Source organism: Pantherophis guttatus, chromosome 10 (assembly GCF_059756535.1).
Source record: "Pantherophis guttatus breed Tessera chromosome 10, ASM5975653v1, whole genome shotgun sequence".
Taxonomy (NCBI): Eukaryota; Metazoa; Chordata; class Lepidosauria; order Squamata; family Colubridae; genus Pantherophis; species Pantherophis guttatus.
In genome coordinates, this window is record NC_142072.1 from 12513458 (window position 1) to 12532131 (window position 18674).

General features: G+C 43.6%; 1 protein-coding gene across 1 annotated transcript; it reads left to right on the forward strand.

Annotated features, from left to right (window-relative positions):
* Positions 1-3125: 3125 nt before the first annotated feature.
* LOC117663510 (cAMP-dependent protein kinase inhibitor beta-like) lies at positions 3126-14970 on the forward strand. The gene is made up of 3 exons (XM_034413752.3): positions 3126-3486; positions 9973-10124; positions 12192-14970. Exons 2-3 carry the CDS (start codon positions 9980-9982, stop codon positions 12272-12274), a joined length of 228 nt encoding a protein of 75 aa, XP_034269643.1. The 5' UTR covers positions 3126-3486; positions 9973-9979; the 3' UTR covers positions 12275-14970.
* Positions 14971-18674: the final 3704 nt, after the last annotated feature.

The following is an 18674-nucleotide window of genomic DNA, read 5'->3' on the forward strand; positions in this document are numbered from 1 at the left end:
GGAAGCTTCTTTTCAGATTAACAAATTCCATTAAAAGTCACAGTCCCCAAAGCTTATCCCTCTTAATAAAATGTCTGGAAAGATGCTATCAGGCTCCTTTTGAAGTTAGGGTTTTAAAAAAGATTTTTAAACAGGTTTAAACATTTAATGCTCACATTTTTGGAAATAATAACAGGATAGCCTTTCTCACTGGGAGAACTATTTATAAATAGTGTGAATCCATGGGTAAAAATACCCAGAAAGGCCAAGAACAAAAAAGTAGCTTTTACATTTTACTAAAAACTACCAGGATTTTAAGAAGCCAATAGCTGACAAGTGTGATAACCTTCAATATTACTCAATACTTGTGCACTGATACTTTTGTGTCTTGAATATGGTATACATCAGACTTCTTCAGCGGTATCTGGGTATCTTTGAGTAGTTCAGAAAACCAGTAGTAAAAATTCTGACTGACCCCACCCCCATCTATTCTCTGCCTCCCAAGTCCCAGCTGATCAGGAGGAAATGGGGATTTTGCAGTAACCTTCCCTTGGATTGGGGACGGAATGGAGATTTTACAGTATCCTTCCCCTGTCACGCCCACCATGCCACACCCACCATGCCATGCCACGCCCACCAAGCCACACCCACTGAACCAGTAGTAAAAAAAATTGGAATCCAACACTGCTACAGACCCCTCACATCCTGGACATAAACTGTTTCAACTTCTTCCCTCAAGACAACACTATAGGGCATTGCACACTAAAAGAACTAGACACAAGGACATTTTTTCCGCATGCCATCACTCTGCTGAACAACTAATTCCCACAACACTGTCAAACTACCTAGAACAGCTGTATTACTATTATTCTTCTCATCTTTCCTATTACCTATTTCCTTATCTTATGACTATAACTTTGTTGCTTGTATCTTACGATATATATTGTTTTATTTAATATCCTAGAATGATTTATGCTGATTGCTTATTTAGTATCCTATGACTACCACTAAGTGTTGTATCTTATGATTTATGACGAATGTATTTTTATGATTATGATTTATCACTTGTTCCTAGTATGTACACTGAGAGCTTAGGCACTGAAAACAAATTCCTTGTGTGTCCAATTACACTTTACCAATAATTCATTCTCTCTCTCCTCTTTCCCCCTCTCTCCCCCTCCCTCTCTCTTCCTCTATCTATCTATCTATCTATCTATCTATCTATCTATCTATCTATCTATCTATCTAAACATTCATCCAGATGTTTCTGCTGGCTGCAAATTTTGCATATTACAGTCTCCCTTCCCCCCCCCCCAATATCAGGAAGAGACCACACTTGGGAAACTTTGTTAGATTTGCACATATTGCTTGGCTATAGCTGAGTTTAGTCTTCATTTGTTGAATAAACTATTGTGATCTATAAACCACACTTTACAAATCACAAAGCTGGATTCACACAAGTTGCTACGCCAAAACCAAGCAAACCATGTGACAACATAGCATCATGTGTGAATTGAGAAATGCAGATATTTCAGCTCTCATCAGCCACAGCTAGAAGGGCCAAAGGCAAAGAATTGTGGGAAGCTGTCGTCCAGAAAATTTTGAGACTGCCTGCCCTTCTTCTCAAGGTTAAAGTTTTCCTTCAGGACCTTGGACAGTCCCATCAAAGCAATAGCTAGCTTTACCAAATGGTCAGTGTGATTGTATCACCAGGGCCTTTTCCCTTTCACGCAATGTAGATACCGTACTTTTTGGAGTATAAGACACACTTTTTTGCCCCCTAAAAGAGGGTGGAAATGTTGGTGCGACTTATACACCGAATACAGCCGTTTTTTGCCTCCTGAAACCCCGCTCCGCGCGCCCATTTTTTGCCAAAAACAGGCCCATTTTTTGCAAAAATGGGATGTGCAGAGGGCTTGGGAGGCCTGCAGAGTGCTCCTGGGGGCTGAGGAGGGCAAAAACGCAATGCGTGGGGGTTTTCGGAGGCCAAAAATGGGGCCATTTTTGCAGTAGACGTGAGCTTAAATGGTCTCCAGGGGATAGTAGAGGACAGGAAGGCCTGGAGGAACATTGTCCATGGGGTTGTGATGGGTCAGACATGACTTTGCAACCAACAACAACAACAACAACAAGTATGTTCTGTAAATCCATCTGTTGTGGATTAGGTCAGAAACCAGTGGTTTTTAAAAACTACATTTAATGCAATAAACAACCTAGCCTTAACATATTGTGCAAACCCAGGCATTCCATACAGTATCAAGAGCAGCTTTCCATTTCCTGTCTCTCTAAATGTACTTTCGCTTCACTCCTGAAGACCAGATTACCAAGAAGGTGTAAGAAGCAAATCCTTCCCTTAAAGAGAACTATCAGGAATGCCATTTTATTGAATATATACTGCTTGGGATTCCCTCACTTTACAGCCAAAACCTCCTTGTAAAAATAAATAAATAAATCCAGGTGGCTTTTTTCTTGGATTGGATTGTCACCCATTCCTCTAACTCTGAAGAATGAAGTTAGACTGGTAGCCAGCCTATCTGTCCTTTTGATTTAGCGTCTAATTTAAGAGCCGTCAGACTGCCTCTCTTAGAATCCATTCACTTCAAGGCCAATCCATGTTCCTTTTCATTCCCCACTTCTCGTTATGTGTTTTCCTTTGTTTAAAGCTTAGCAAGGACAGTTCTCGAAACCGGAATGCAAAGATTAAACCTTGGAACCTGGAAAGCCCAGTGGTATCCTTCCAGGAAATTGATTGCCTTTCTCCCTTAAGAAATATTTGTTTCTGCTCCACCCTAGAGCAATTCTGGAGAGGCCATGGGGCCATCCTACAGCTACGGTGGGGTGCCTGTGTAAAAAGAACAGGGATGTGCAAAAAAAAATTTTTTTAAATCAATAACCTGTTGCTCAGAAATGACAGTGGGGGGAAAGCAGGGCGTGGGAATGCTGGGGAGAGAAGTGAACTAAACACAGCCTTGCTCGGCAGGGAGGCGAATCTATCAAACCCCCTCCCCTCCCCAGCAGCTGAAAACAACCATGTGTAGCAGAGGCAGACTCCCAGAGTTGTGCCAACTGAGAGGCAGGGCAGGAGGAAGCCAAGAGAGGAGAAAAGAGGGGGGGAGATTTATGCAAGGCTGATGGGAAACAAGGAATTTAAGCTTTCTTCCTTTGAATTAGGAGAGACGGAAAAAGCAGAGGGGGCTACGCCAGCTTACCTGGCCAAGGAGAGCCACCCAATGCATGCGAGTCTACCTCCTGCACCCCCTTCGAAGCAATTGGTAGATCCGGCAGGCGTTCCAGGCAAGCGACTCACGGTCTGCTGATACCCAAAAGCATCTTGCAAATTGAGGAAGAGGGATGCTCCAGGAGACCATGGAGACGGATTAGGAACAGCGGGTGCAACATGCTTCGAGGCAGATTCCATGACTGAACGGTTTTGTTTCTTCTGCTCCCCGACCTTGCCTGACAGTCCTCCTTGGAGATCAGCCCTTCTATTTTTCCACAACTCCCTTGGTAAGTATGTCAGCTTGCTTGCGCCTTCCTTTCGTTGGAGTAAAAGGAGGAGGGGTTGCACTTTCCAGATAGAAAGGGAGGGAGGGAGGGAGGGAAGGTGGACTAGGGCAGCAGGGTAGGTTACAGGTAACCGGTCAACATGATTCCTCTGGTTGGCTGGATGCACAGAGGAACCAATCTGTTGATGAGCCCCTTGGTTAGGATGCTCGCTTCCTTAGGGTTTGAAGAACAAAAGGAGATGATGAGGCAAGGTGGGGAAGAATAGGGAAGGCTCCTCTGGAAGAGCATGGGTGTGTTGTAAGCACAAGGTGATGAAACTTTCCACAACGCAGCATTTGACTCTCCAGCTGTTCCCATTCTCTGGGTGCATTAGGAGGTTTAATGAGCATTCTGCAAAAATTCCAAGCAAGCATGTTGCAATTCCCAACGGGAAGCAGGGAAAGCCTTGAAACCTCTTCTCAAGGATGAGAAGGTGGGGTTGGAGGGTTTGGGCGCGGTGGGGAGTTTGGATTAGCAATGCTCATCTGTTGCTGCTACAGAAGGGTTCTTGCGACACCCACCTCCCCTTTAAAGGCTAACCATTTCTAGCGCCATGAGGATGGATTAAGAGCATCAGCCTAAGCAAGGCTGAGATTTGCTTGGCTGACCATTGCAGGTACCTTGGATGGGTTGATGTGGAAAATGTGCCCCTGCCTGCAGATGCTTTGGTTTCACTTCAATGGGCTTTTATGCATTTGGGTGCTTGAAGTTAACCAGAGGTTGGGAAGTCAGAGCATATGGAGAAAGAGAAGACCATTGTGCAAGCACCAAAAATTAGTCAGGTAGCAGAATTTGACTATATTAAGTCCAGGATACTTTGTGACAATATGTAAAAAAGGTAATGCAGCCAACCCACAATAAACTTCTCCTTTAAATCCCAATTGTTTCACATGCATACACCATGCAGGGTGGATTTACACATTGGAGTAAGCTCATTAATTCTTGGCTAAGGGTGTTGTGTGATCTCAACCATAGTCTCTTGTTCTTTTACCAACAACCAGCCTCTTAGAGGGCTCAAATGATCCGACAGCCAGCTCCTTTCTTACTATAAATGTGGATGTCAGAAATCCACCTTCCACCCACTCGTGCCCTATTTAAGCACTTCCAATTTCTTCCTCTCATTTTTCCAGCTTTTCTGCTCTGGATCTGGAGGGAAGCTTCAATTGCAATCCTTAGAATGGTGCTGACATATCCAAGTCTCACCTTCTGCAAAGGAATTTGCTCGTTCTCCTGCTCCTAAGCTTCCTGGTATTAAAGCCCGCCAACTGAATTGCATAATCCCAAAATATGAAGGTGCCGCCCGGGTCATAGGTAATAGGTTTCATCTCTGGCAGATTAGTTTTTAATATGCAGGCGAGGTATGATTTTTTTTTTAAAGTCTGTTCGCATGAACTGTAAGCATTTTGCTGCCCCCCACTCCCACCCCAAGGACCTTATATCAATATACAACTTTAAAATCAATCAGTTGAGGGCTGGTTCAGACAGCAGACTCAAACAATAGCTAATAAAAATGAAATATCCTGCTTTGTTCACAGAAGTTTACAAGCGTGCCAGATGATGTCGCCTTTCCCTTTGTGCCCTTTTGCATTTCCCATCACTTCTCCTCCCTTTTTTTTTATTTTGTTGTCCTTGTCAGAAAAGTCAAATTAAAAAGAGAAAGATGGAAACAGCATCCCAACCCAATTTTGATTGCTGGCACTAAAGTAGGAAAACGCCAGCAATTTTTGCAGCCCTCTTAAACCTTAAACCAAAAAGGAGCTAAAATGACATCTTCCAAGGTAATTTTCTTCCAGGACTGAGGTCCATAACCAGGGTGCTGACTGACATAGAAAGGGGTGTGATCTGTCTGTTCCTCTACCAGCTTTGGCTAAAAGGGCCTATACAGCATAGGAAGGTAGCAATACCTAATTGTCTTTGGCTTTTTTAGAAAACAAAATGGATTGGACCTGGTTAATATTTGTCTGGGGAAATATTTGAAGAAGAGACCACTAGGAAATCCCTCAAGTGTAGATTAGATTGGATAGTTGGGGGCGGGGGAAGAATATCCTGAAAGAAGAGACTGACAAACCACTTTCGTAACGTTGCTAAGAAAGCTGCACAATGTACCCAAGTAAATCAACAACGTAAGGTAAAGGTAAAGGTTCCCTTCGCACATATGTGCTAGTCGTTCCAGACTCGAGGGGGCGGTGCTCATCTCCAATTCAAAGCTGAAGAGCCAGCACTGTCTGAAGATGTCTCCCTGGTCATGTGGCTGGCATGACTAAACACCGAAGGCGCACGGAACGCTGCTACCTTCCCACCAAAGGCGGTCCCTATTTTTCTACTTGCATTTTTTACGTGCTTTCAAACTGCTAGGTTGGTAGAAGCTGGGACAAGTAACGGGAGCTCACCCCATTACGCGGCACTAGGGATTCGAACCTCTGAACTGCCGACCTTTTGATCGACAAGCTCAGCATCTTAACCACTGAGCCACCATGTCCCTGTTAAAAATCAACAAGAGTTAAGCTCAATTTGAAGACACTTTTTCCTGTATGGAAAGAAGTGATTTCTCACTCCTCTTGCTGACAAAGGATGTACAGTTTCATAAAGAAGAATTGGCACGTTGAATAGGGCTCTGAAAGAACTTGTAAATGCAAAAGCTACTTGGCTCAGCTCCTTGCTGATATAAGAAATTGAGTGGCTACAGCATCTGGGATAACAAGGGATCACCTGGCCTTTAAGCTTTCAAGAAGGAAAACACACAAAACAGTGACTGAGTTGACAGATTGCATGTAGCCTTATGTGACTCTGGGTTTTCTTTTATCTTTGGCTTAGCTTGTTGGGTTAAGCCAGCTATAGTGGCTTGGGACCATAGATTATATTTTAGGGCAGGGGTGTCAAACTCAGGGCCCGGGAGCTGGATTTGGCTCACAGGTTGCTTAAATCTGGCCTGCAGGGCCACCCTGGAAACAGCAAAGGACTGGTCCATGGTACCTTTGCCAACAAAAACAGACTTTGGCAACCCGTTTTTACTGGCAGAGCGCTAGGGGTACAACAGGTGCGCCTGACACGAGTGACATGGAGCTGGCCACGCCCACCTTGGCCACACCTACCCTCCCCCCCCATTGATGTGGCCCTCAAAGAAATTGAGTTTGATACCCTTGTTTTAGGAGTTTGAGGGAGGGGGTAGGGAGGGGGTGGAGGTTGTGCCTTCAAGTCAGTTTTTAATTCCCGGTGACTGTCTGGACTAGTCCATGCAGTTTTCTTGGCAAGATTTTTCAGAAATAATTTGCCGCTGCTTCCTTCTTAGGGCTGAGAGAAAGTGACTGGCTTAAGGTCATCCAGCTGGCTTTCATATCTAAGGTGGAGCTAGAACTCATGGTCTCCTAATCTGGTGTCTCAACCGCTACTCCAAACAGGCTTTCATGCTTTAGTATTACATGCCAATCAAGTTCCTTTTTCAGCAAAACAAGGTTAAAAGCAAACATTATTGCTTAGTATAAAATGTGATGCCAGCCATTTATTCTCCTACTTATGTCCTGGGAGTCCCTTCCCTTATGTTTGGTCTATATATCATGTTTCTTCCTGTTTGACTCTTCTGAAGTGAAGAAGACCTATAGGGCTTGTGATTAGTCAACATTTCACAACATTTCACCAAAAGTGTGAGTTCTTTCCATTGACACCATGTCATGTGAAAGGTCTATCAATACATCTTCTTCTCAGCTGTCTTCTTCACTCACTGTAAAGGATGTAGAGAAATCAGAATAAGTTCAGAAAAAGCCAATAAGGGTAATCTGAAGTATGGGGAGAAAACCCTGTGGCCTGGAAGAGAGGAAAAAACCTGACCACATTCTTCCGCCAGATGTCACCTAGAAGTAGGTATTGATTGTCATTTATTCTTTCCACTTTCCCCAGTCAACTGGCAATCAAATGGGTGATGGTATCCATTTCTCTTTATTGCCACAATTACTTCCTGGGCCACAATTAAGGGAAGAGGAACATGTAGACTGCATTCATGAAGAGAATAAGCAAGTCCATCTTATATTTCCTATAGTGAAATCTTGATGCCTTCTGAGCTTGATTATATTTCTGCAGACATTTCATTGCCCAACTAGGTAATATCGTCACCTTGCGCTGGTGATGTTACCTGGTTGGGCAACGAAACATCTGCAAGCTCAGAGACCACCAAGAACTTCATCTCACCTTTATTACTTTAACAGATTAGCAGAGTTGGAAGGGACCTTATAGGTCATCTAGTCCAACCCACCTACAAGCAGGAGACCCTACACCATTTCTGATATATCACAGTGCAATCTTTTCTTGAAAGCCTCCAGTGATGAAGTTCCCACAACTTCTGAAGGCAACTTCTGTTCTATTGGTTGATTGCTCTCACTGTCAGAAAGTTCCTCCTCATTTCTAGGTTGAATCTCTCCTTGGTCAGTTTCCATCCATTATTCCTTGACTGGCCTTCAGGTGCTTTGGAAAATTGCTTGACCCCTTCCTCTGTGTGGCAGCCCCTCAAATATTGGAACACTGCTATCATGTCTCCCCTGGTCCTTCTCTTCACTAGACTAGCCATGCCCAGTTCATGTAACTGTTCTTCATATGTTTTAGTCTCCAGTCCATTAATCATTTTTGTTGCTCTTCTCTGCACTTTTTCTAGAGTTTCAACATCTTTTTTACAGTGTGGTGACCAAAACGTTACTCTAGATGTATTCAATCCTGAGCTACAAACATTCACTTCTATTTCCCTCAGTGCTCAGATTGTTGGATGAAGTCAGGAGTATTTTCTTAACTGGTAACTTCTATAAATGCAAGGATCTGAAAGAAACTCCAGCAGAAGCAAATATGTTCAAATATGAGAACTTAAGAGCTACCTAGGTAAACCAAAATGCTGATGTGAGCTTTGGCTGGGATCTCAAATAGTTTTGATTGGAAAAAAAAGATTTATTAAAAATAACTATATATTGAGGAAGTGAATATTAACATTTGACATGGACGCCGGGCTGGAAAATCTCAGAAAAGTCAAAGTCACCAGTAGCCATTAATCTATCGGTTTTGCCCTCCTGTGACACAGTCACTTTTCATGCACATGTTACAGGTACACTTCCTTCATCAAGGGAAAAAGGCAACTTCCCTTAGAACATGAGTTTGGAGACTACAGCTGCTAACAGGGCTTTAACAGCATGTCAAAAGCAGATGGTGAAGTGCCTAGAGAAGAGAGGTGGGGGGCGAGCATCTGTAAGACTGTCTGGGGAAAGAACAGCTGAGCAGGATCTTCTTTGAAGTGGTGGGTGGCAGCAGCTGGCAAGAGCGATCCTTCAAGGTTTTCCCTTCAGCTGACTACCCCAATTATCTAGTCTGGGAATAGCAATAAGGATGCCAGTATGCATCCACACAGATGCGTGCGCACACCAAGAGACATAGTTAATATGACTGTATCACAAAAAGCTCCCATTCTGTATCATTGTCTGGGTCTATCTATGCCTTCATCATCTAAATCAGTGTTTCTCAACCTTGGAAGCTTGAAGTGCTGGCTGGGGGATTCTGGGAGTTGAAGTCCACCCATCTTCAAGCTTCCAAGGTTGAGAAACACTGATCTAGATCAAAGTTCCCCCAACCTGGCCCACTCTGTGATGTGTGGATTTCAACTCCTAGAATCCCCCCCAGCCAGCATGGCCACTGTCAAGAATTTTAGAAATTGAAGTCACACCTCAAAGTTTTCTAGGCTGGATAACCTGATCTACATAAAGGTTGAGAAACTCTTGGGTCTCCAGATATTATTGACTCCTCGTTTCACCACATCAAGTGGATTCAGAAGACCGGGTGTTTTTCAATTTTATTCAGGGATGTTGCTGCCATTAGAAGAAAAGAAAGAGGTTAGTTAGATCATGGATGGATAGGTTCCAGAATAGAAAGATCTTGTTTTCATTAAAATCCAGAGTTGCCCAGAACTAAGGGCAAGGAGAAATATGGGGAGGCAAGCATATATTATAAGAAGTCACAGTTTGCTTATCAAGTTTCACTACAGGGATGCCGAAGCCGGGTCCAATCCAAATAAAATAGCCAGCTTCATTCATAAAATTAATTCAGTTCATATCAACCCTCTTCATAAGTCTTTTTTTTATTATTAAATAAACCAAATCATCAATCGATATCAGAATGTTGATTCAATCTGATCAAATACCTTTCCCAATAAATGTCAATAAATGAAGAAAAGCTTTCCACTGTCCTGGCTTTTGAACTAAATTAACGTCGGCTGACTTAATAAAACATGCTAAGCCAAAACTGAACAAACTACAAATTAATTTAGGAGAAGCTGTACCTTTCACAAAAGCTGACCAACTCTAATGGGCACATTCCAGACGTGTATGATTTGGCTGAATGGAAGCTTGTTTGAAGGGGAAAAATTTCTATCTACTTTAGTTGAGATGGTTGGCCAATCTAGTGTTTCTGGTGTCATTTCAGGGGAAGTATGACTGAGGTGGAGCCCGTGCTGGATTTTGCATCATCAGGGCGCACTGGCCGAAGAAACGCCTTGCCGGATATCCTGGGTTCACCAGCTGGTGTCAGCCCCACCGACTTGCCCCTGAAACTGGCAGAAATGTCTATTACCTCAGGTAGACATCCTCCTTATTTGCCTCATTTCTTGTATGGTTGGAGCTCTTTGCCAATGGAATAGTTCCTTCTTTCTTCATGTACCTTTGTCCTGGATCAGAAGGGTTTGCTCATGGCCATTCATGCCTTGATCACTTCCTGTTTGGATAATTGCTATGCGTTCTGCATGGGGATGTCCCAGTGGTGAAATCTGAACTGGTTTGCTACTGGTTCGCTGGCCACGCGTGAGCTCTGAGAGCGCATGTATAGTGTGCCCCAAACACACGTTGCATACCAAATGCACGCTGTGCATTTAAAAAGCTACCGGTTCAATCAAACCAGTAGTTTAAAAAAGCTACAATCTGACCATCACCTCGCTCCAGTTCAGACGAACTGGTAGTGATAAAAATTACTGGTTTGGGTGAACTGGTAGTAAAAAATAAAAGCTACTGATTCGATCAAACCGGTAGTTAGCTACCAGTTCAGTCAAACCAGTAGTTAAAAAAAGCTATGATCAGACGATCACCTGTATCGCGTGTTTGGCTTTGCTAGAAAGCAGGATTTCCTGCATTCTAGCAAAGCTACTGTAAACTGCATGCCGCAGCTGATCCCCCCCTCGCTGTTCTACTTACCTTCCCAAGCCTCCTTTTGGTGCATACTGCATATATGAACATGCACAGCACACACCAAAAGGAGGCTTGGGAAGATAAGTAGAACAGTGAGATAGGGAATCAGCTGTGGCGCGCGGTTTAGCTTCACTAGAAAGCAGGAAAAGCTAAACCGCGTGGTACAGGTGATTGTCGGATCGTAGCTTTTTTTAACTACTGGTTTGATTGAACTGGTAGCTAACTACCGGTTTGACCAAATCGGTAGATTTTATTTTTTACTACCGGTTCGTCCAAACCAGTAGTTTTTATCACTACCAGTTCTCCTGAACCAGAGCGAACCGATAGCATTTCACCCCTAGGATGCCCCCTTCTAACCACCCAGAAGCTACAACTAGTGAAGAATGCAGTGATCCATACAGTGTTGGCTTCTCTAGGTTTGCTCACTGTGCTCCCCGGTTCCGAAACCGGCATTGAACTCTAGTTGCTGTCAGTGCAGGGATACATCCCCATACAAGGGTCTCCAGCTCATTACCAGCATGTTGCTGAGGCAGGCTAAAGCAGGCTAAAGTGTTCTGGCTTGAAAGTAATTATTTGAGAAAAGAATACTTCCCAACTAGAGTTGTGGGTCACATGGAAGAGTCATCTCTGGACATCAATGGCTTGCTGGGCTTTAGCTGGCTTGCTGCAAAACCACTCTCTCCCTCCCATGGCTGGCAATGACAGCTGGACATTTACCCATTGTTAGGGTCCCTGACATTGTCAGGGTTCCAAGTAATACATCCATAACAAGCAAAACTCCAAGGCCAGCAGATTCCTCAAAGAACAGCTTTTTTGGAAATATCATATTGGCAGAGATCTGGTGAAAAACGACTCTGGAAACTCCCACGGTTTTCACCTAATTAAAAGTAAAAGCTTTTCTACCTTCTCAAAACAAACAGTCACATGGTCCAATCACGGTGCGGTCTGGTGACCGGATAGCATCTCTCCGCCTTCCTCCGACCAACTGTGAGAATGTCCTTGGTTCCCAAGAGAAAATATTTTGTTTTGGCTACAAAATCACCTCTATCTCAAATCCCCCCTCCCTATCCCTCAGCTCCAGTGTGACAACACTGAAGTGGTCAGGTCAGCTTCAGGGTTGACACTTTAACTTATTTCTGGCTGTGAAACTTGGTAAAGAGATGATTATGAAAGACTTTATGAAGGACTGAATATGGTCTTCTGTGGGTATGGATTCCCTTTTGTAAGGAGAAAGCAGTAGTTGATTTGCCCTATGCCATCCCATATTTAGGACTAACAAAGCTGAGATTTATGGCCAAGGGCTCCATGGCAGAGTGCTTTGTGAGAACTTCAAATTTATTTGTCAATAAATCACAATTAAACAAGACATGGCTTAGCACAATGTGTGGATCTCATCGGTTGTCTCATTTTCTAGTCACCACTGACAAATACTTTCTTTATATTTCTCTGCTTTCCTTTCCCCAGACAGATCACAAGAAATGCAGTCACCAGCCACAGAGGTGCCTCCACCAGCACCCCAAAGTCCAGAGTTGAAAGATACCTCTTAACCCTTCCTCCTGGAAGTCAACTGAAGAAGGAGACGCTTCCTAACATCCAAAGACGTTTGCCTGGAGTTTGCTGGGGCTACCTGGCGAAACTTGTCTTCATCCGTGGCATGAAGGAGAGACACAGGAGGATGGGAAAAACAAGCAACCACACATTTTATAAACACCTGAGTGGGACCTTTAGGGACTCCTTCTTCAGAGGGCACTTGAAGAACTGCAAGACAGAATGGAAGGGGTTGTTACAGAGTTAAGTTTGTTTCCACAGCTCTGGTGCAGAGAGCAGCCATGAACAGAAAAGTCCCGTCAAGTTACTTTGGAGTCATCCAGTTCAGGATTGTCTTGGTTGAAAGCTGCAGGTTCCCAGAGCTTCAGCCAAGGGCCTTGTTGAAGCTCACCTGGAGATGCCCAGAACTTGGCATGGGAACCAGCTACATGCAAAACAAAAGCTGTTCCACTGAATGTCATCCTTAACTGTGCATCTGCCATATATTTGTGGGTCCAAAATGTTATTCAAAGATCCATGAGGTGTTGTTATTTTTTTTTAAACAATGTGTATTTTTCACAGTGTGCATCTGTTGCTGTGATGTTTGGAAGCAAAGCCTTCCCTTTTTTGGGGGAGATTGTGTGTTGGTTTCACCACAGGTCTACCGTCCTCTCTACAAAATATTTTAGACGCAACGTTTCAGGTGAGAGGTCAGCTCCTTCTCTTCAGCCCTGGTTGAATTCCTCTCAAGGTGGAAGCTCTTTCCAAAGTAATCTGCCTATTTTGGAAAGTGTCCTGGCTTGAGGAATAAGGTGAAAAGCATCTCACGTACAAGAAATCAATACGGCTGTTTCAGTGGTGAAACCCAAATTTGTTTACTACCGGTTCTGTGGGCGTGGCTTGGTGGGCATGGCAGGGGAAGGATACTGCAAAATCTCCATTCCCACCCTTCTCCAGGGGAAGGATACTGCAAAATCCCCATTCCCTCCCCACTCCTGGGGGAAGGATATTGCAAAATCTCCATTCCCACCCTACTCTGGGGCCAGCCAGAGGTGGTATTTGCCGGTTTTCCGAACTACTCAAAATTTCCGCTACCGATTCTCCAGAACCTGTCGGAACCTGCTGGATTTCACCCCTGGGCTGTTTATTACCAAAGGTGGTTGGCCTTACCTATGAGATTTTCAGGTCAGTACATAACGATTGGACAAACCATTTATAGTCGTTTTAGAGATCCCTTAGTTCTCACTAGAAGTAGAAGATTGACTTTCATACTTTGGATGAAGTGCTCTTGAAGTGGAATTCCAAATGGTCCTTCTTGAAGAACAAAGTTTTCGGTTAATAGATGGAGAAGAAAGATCTTCTGTCTTGCTTTTTGTGGCCCTGTTCTGGGTTTCTATTTTTAAAAAATCAGTAAGGAAGGACACATGTGGATAAAATAGCTTTTGCTAAAAACCAAGCACCATCGGAAGACCTGAAAGACCACGTTAGGGATAGATCAACATGGAAGGAAGCTATCCATGTGGTCGTTCGGAATCAAAAATCAATCAATCAAAAAAGACACAGAATGAAACCCAACCCTTGCTATTTATTCTTTATATTTATTTATTGAGGCTTCAATTGGATGCAGTGGCTCAGTGGCTAAGACACTGAGCTTTTCAATCGAAAGATCGGCAGTTCAGCAGTTCGAATCCCTAGTGCTGCGTAATGGGGTGAGCTCCCATTACTTGTCCCAGCTTCTGCCAACCTAGCAGTTCGAAAGCAGGTAAAAAATGCCAGTAGAAAAATAGGGACCACCTTGGGTGGGAAGGTAACAGCATTCCATGCGCCTTTGGCGTTTAGTCATGCCAGCCACATGACCACGGAGACGTCTTTGGACAGCGCTGGCTCTTTGGCTTTTAAAGGGAGATGATCACTGCCCCCTAGAGTCTGGAACGACTAGCACATATGTGTGAGGGGAATCTAGTCCCAAATGACTGAATGGCTTCTTCTCCAATATGCAGAAGTAGGATTAAAAATGGTCTGTAATATCCAGTAATGCTCCCAAACAAATTAATACCCCTTCTCCAAAAAATTAGAGGTGCACTATTGAAAGATCTGAAGAAGCCAGTTGGGGACAGATCATAAAGGAGAAAATCTACCTAAAGTTACAACCAGTCCTTGCACTTACAACTCTCACAGCATCCACACAGTCCTAGGATCAAAATTTGGGTGCTTAGCAACCAGAAATTCTGGTCCCAATTGTGGTTACTAAAAGTTGACACCAACTTGATGGCGCATAAGCAAGCAAGCAAGCAAGCAATTATCCCAGAAGGACCTCAAATCATATTGATCGTTTATGTGTGAACATAGGTTTTTAAAAAAATCATTCAGAAACAATTGAACTGATGAGCGGGTGCAAAACGTTTTCAGAAGTTGAAGATAAACGAAGCACAGAGATTGTATAGTCCCAATTTATTTTATAGCTGTTGTCTCTAAAGAAAGTGGCATTTATAATAATCACATTAAGGCAGGATATATTTAATATGTTCCATTCATAACAGAAAATAAACGCAGGAGGGAAAAAAATCCTGAAAAAGTCAACTGTGTTCAAAAATTCAACGTAACTTTTTGGGGAGGAGGGGAAATGCATATTTGCCCATTTTTCTGGAGTGAAAAACTATGTCTAGTGAGGATCTGTTTGTGCAAAACTCATTAAATTTCTACCATTGAGACACCATTTGCTTTTCCTGTCTCAGTTCCAATATGGATCTTTCGTATAAGGCAAGATCTCGTGTTTTTGCATAGCTTTTCATCGTTGGAAGTACCTGAAGTTGCCCGACTAGGTGGCTCAGTGGCTAAGACACTGAGCTTGTCGATCAGAAAGGTCAGCAGTTTGAATCCCTAGTCTCCTGCATGAGCAGGGGGTTGGACTAGATGACCTCCAAGGTCCCATCCAACTCTGTTACTGTTACCTTTACTGCAAACTCAGGGTGAAGTGTTGCTTGGCTCAATCTGAGCAATTTTCTGCAGCAACTGTTTCCTGAGGGATTTTCTGCAGCAATTTTTTTTCTTTTGGATTTGTTTGTTTGTTTGTTTGTTTATTTATTTATTTATTTATTTATTTATTTATTTATTCATTCATTTATTCATTCATTCATTCATTTATTTATTAGTTTGATTTATATGCCGCCCTTCTCCGGAGACTCAGGGCGGCTTACAATGCATTAAGCAATAGCCTTCATACTTTTGTATATACCTGCTTAGTAGGGCTTTTTGCCCCCCCCCCCCAGTGGTGTTCTATTTTATACAAAGTCAGCTTATTGCCCCCACAAACCGGGTCCTCATTTTACCTACTTCGAAAGGATGGAAGGCTGAGTCAACCTTGAGCCTGGTGAGATTTGAACTCGCAGTAATTGCAGGCAGCTGGCAGCTAAGTGCTACTTTAACAGCAGTAGTTTAGTCTGCTGCGCCACCAAGGCTCCTTATATATTTAACTTGGAGGGAGGTGTCTTAAAATATGCTATGTAATATGTATCTGCCCCTGTTCAGATATATTGGATTTTTAAAAAAACCTCCAGGAATCCCCAGCTGGGGAAGTCAAGTTGGAAAAGCAGAACCTAGTGTAGTAAATGGCTAACCTTTTGGCCTGAGCATGCCAAACCTTTGAAAAATGCCTTACCGGACTCTGCAGGTGTGTCATAGATCCAATTTGGTCCAGTGGTGAAGGCCCCAAAATAGAAAGTGAGGGACCATGAGTTCAAGTCCTGCCTTTGCCACAAAAGCCAGATGGGTAACTTTGGGCCAGTCACTCACTCACTCTCACTCTCTCACTCTCTCACTCTCTCTCTCTCTCTCTCTCTCTCTCTCTCTCTCTCTCTCTCTCTCAGATCAACCCACCTCACAGGTTGTTGTCAGAAAAAAAGGAGAAGGAAGTTGTGTTGGATAGGTTCACTGCCTTGAGTTATAGTAAAAATAATAATGGCTGGATACAAATACATATTTATCTTATAAATATTAAAAATATCTTCTGCCAACCTAGCAGTTCGAAAGCACGTACAAAGTGTAAATAGAAAAATAGGGACCACCTTTGGTGGGAAGGTAACAGTGTTCCGTGCGCCTTTGGCGTTGAGTCATGTCGGCCACATGACCACGGAGATGTCTTTAGACACCGCTGGCTCTTTGGCTTTGAAACGGAGATGAGCACCGCCCCCTAGAGTCGGGAACGACTGGCACATATGTGAGAGGAGAACCTTTACCTTTACCTTTTACAAATAAATATAATAAAATTAATAGTGGCCCTGAAAAAAGAGAAACAATTCTCTATCTTCTCCCCCCACCCCACCCAAATAGGTCACCTTGAACAGTGGCACTTAGTGGCAGTGCCAAGCCTGGGCCTGAGGTAAAAGCTAGGCCTCAACTTCAGTCCTAACGCCACAGCTGCCATTCAAAGAGGCCACCCCATGCCATTTCCCAAGTGTGTGAGCTTTGGGAAATGGGGCAATTGCCCCCAGCGCTCCCCAGGATTTGCCATGTGCCACTTCCCTTCAGGCAGTTTCTGCTTCTGTTAATGGGCCTCAGCAGCTTATCTGAGGTGGCTCTGGGTCGCACAAGGCCTTCATTCTTGAAGGAGCTTCAAAGAATGCTCTTCCAGGCAACTGCAGCCTCAGAAAATCACCCCAAAGTACGTCCCCATTTCCTCGTGATTTTTGGAGGCGCTGCAGGCTGCATGATTTCTGGAGGCCACAAGAAAGAACACCCAATTTTTGTGGCGCCTCTGAAAAAGAGTCATTGACCGAGATGGGCAGTCATGGAGAATGAATGAATGAATGAATGAATGAATGAATGAATGAATGAATGAATGAATGAAACACACGAGAACAGGGTGTGCTTTCAGGAACAGTTGCTGTAAGTTGTTGGTGAATGCTGACACGCACTCAAAATATTGTGGCATGTCACCTTTGACACGCATGTCATAGATTCTCCATCCCTGATCTAAGAGTTTAATTTTTTTTTTCCTTCCAAACAGCTGAATACAGAAATATGATAACGCAACCTAACCAATAGATGGTGCTGCTCCTCAAATACTTTCCGATGACTTTGACGTTAACAATCTTGCTTTACTTTTCTTGACAGAAAAAGAAAACGTTTATAGATTTTTACTATTTTGGATGCTGTTAATTTTCAGATATGGGTGAACTGCCAATTCCCCTAATTTCTGGTTAACGTACGCTTGTATCCTGTTTAATAAAATTTCATTCCATTAGATCAGGGATGTCAAACTCGATTTCATTGAGGGCCGTATCAGGGTTGTGTTTGACCTCGGCGGGGTGGGTGGGGGGTGACCAGGGTGTGTGTGGCCAGTTTGACGTCACTCATGTTGGAGGCGCCTGTGGTGGCTGAAGCGCTCTGCCAGCTAAATGGGCTCCCGAGCTCCATTTTTGGCTGCAATTGCCTCCTGCAACCCTCTGCCAGAGAAAATGGAGCTGGGGAGGACTGTGTGTGGCCCTCCCCAGCTCCATTTTCAGTGGCAGAGGCACCATGGGCCAGTCCTTTGCTTTTTCCAGGGTAGCCCTGTGGGCCAGATCTAAGCACCCCATGGGCCGGATCTGGCCCCCGGGTCTTGAGTTTGACACACCTGCATTAGATAAAGGGGACTGGGTTCAGGTCACACACTAAACTATATTCTTATGTTTTGTATGCAGCATAATCTAGGTTTACCCAACATACTAAGCCAAGACTGTAATTAATAATGAAGGATATTATGTGAATACCAGGTCAATATGGCCTAGTGCAAAGTATGAGCTCATTTGCTGACTGTAACTGCACAACAAATTAAGCCAAAATGTCTAGCACACGTTTTCCTCTCCCTCCAACCTCTTTAAGCAAATCTCTTAGAGGTTTTTCCCCTCCATTGAGCTTCAGTGCTCTCTATTTATCCTTGAACCAGCAGAAAATTAGACCAGCATAACCATTTCTTGTTGTTTATTCTGTCTCCATGGCTACTGTTTTGAGTAAAGACAATCACCTGAGTTCCCTTTCAGGTAAAAGGGTAACCAAGCCTAATTGGTTTTTGTTTTTTGTTTTTTTGATTTGATTTATATGCCGCCCTTCTCCGGAAACTCAGGGCGGCTTACAATGCATTAAGCAATAGCCTTCATACTTTTGTATATTTTATACAAAATCAGTTTATTGCCCCCACAATCCGGGTCCCCAATTTACCTACCTTAGAAAGGATGGAAGGCTGAGTCAACCTTGAGCCTGGTGAGATTTGAACTTACAGTAATTGTAGGCAGCTGATGTTAATAACAGTGCTTTAGTCTGCCGTGCCACCAGAGCTCTGGTTTTTGACCCACATTTGTGGCTGTCCTTGGAATAAGGGTCGTTAGGATGTGGGAGGAGCTACTGTGACATCGATATAGCTAAGGGTGACTTATTTATTTA

What these genes read in the sequence shown, in the direction of transcription:
- LOC117663510 (XM_034413752.3), top strand. Translation starts at nt 9,980, where the DNA reads ATGACTGAGGTGGAGCCCGTGCTGGATTTTGCATCATCAGGGCGCACT. An exon ending in AGAAATGTCTATTACCTCAG is followed by an intron (nt 10,125 to 12,191) that starts GTAGACATCCTC and finishes TCCTTTCCCCAG; the next exon opens with ACAGATCACAAGAAATGCAG.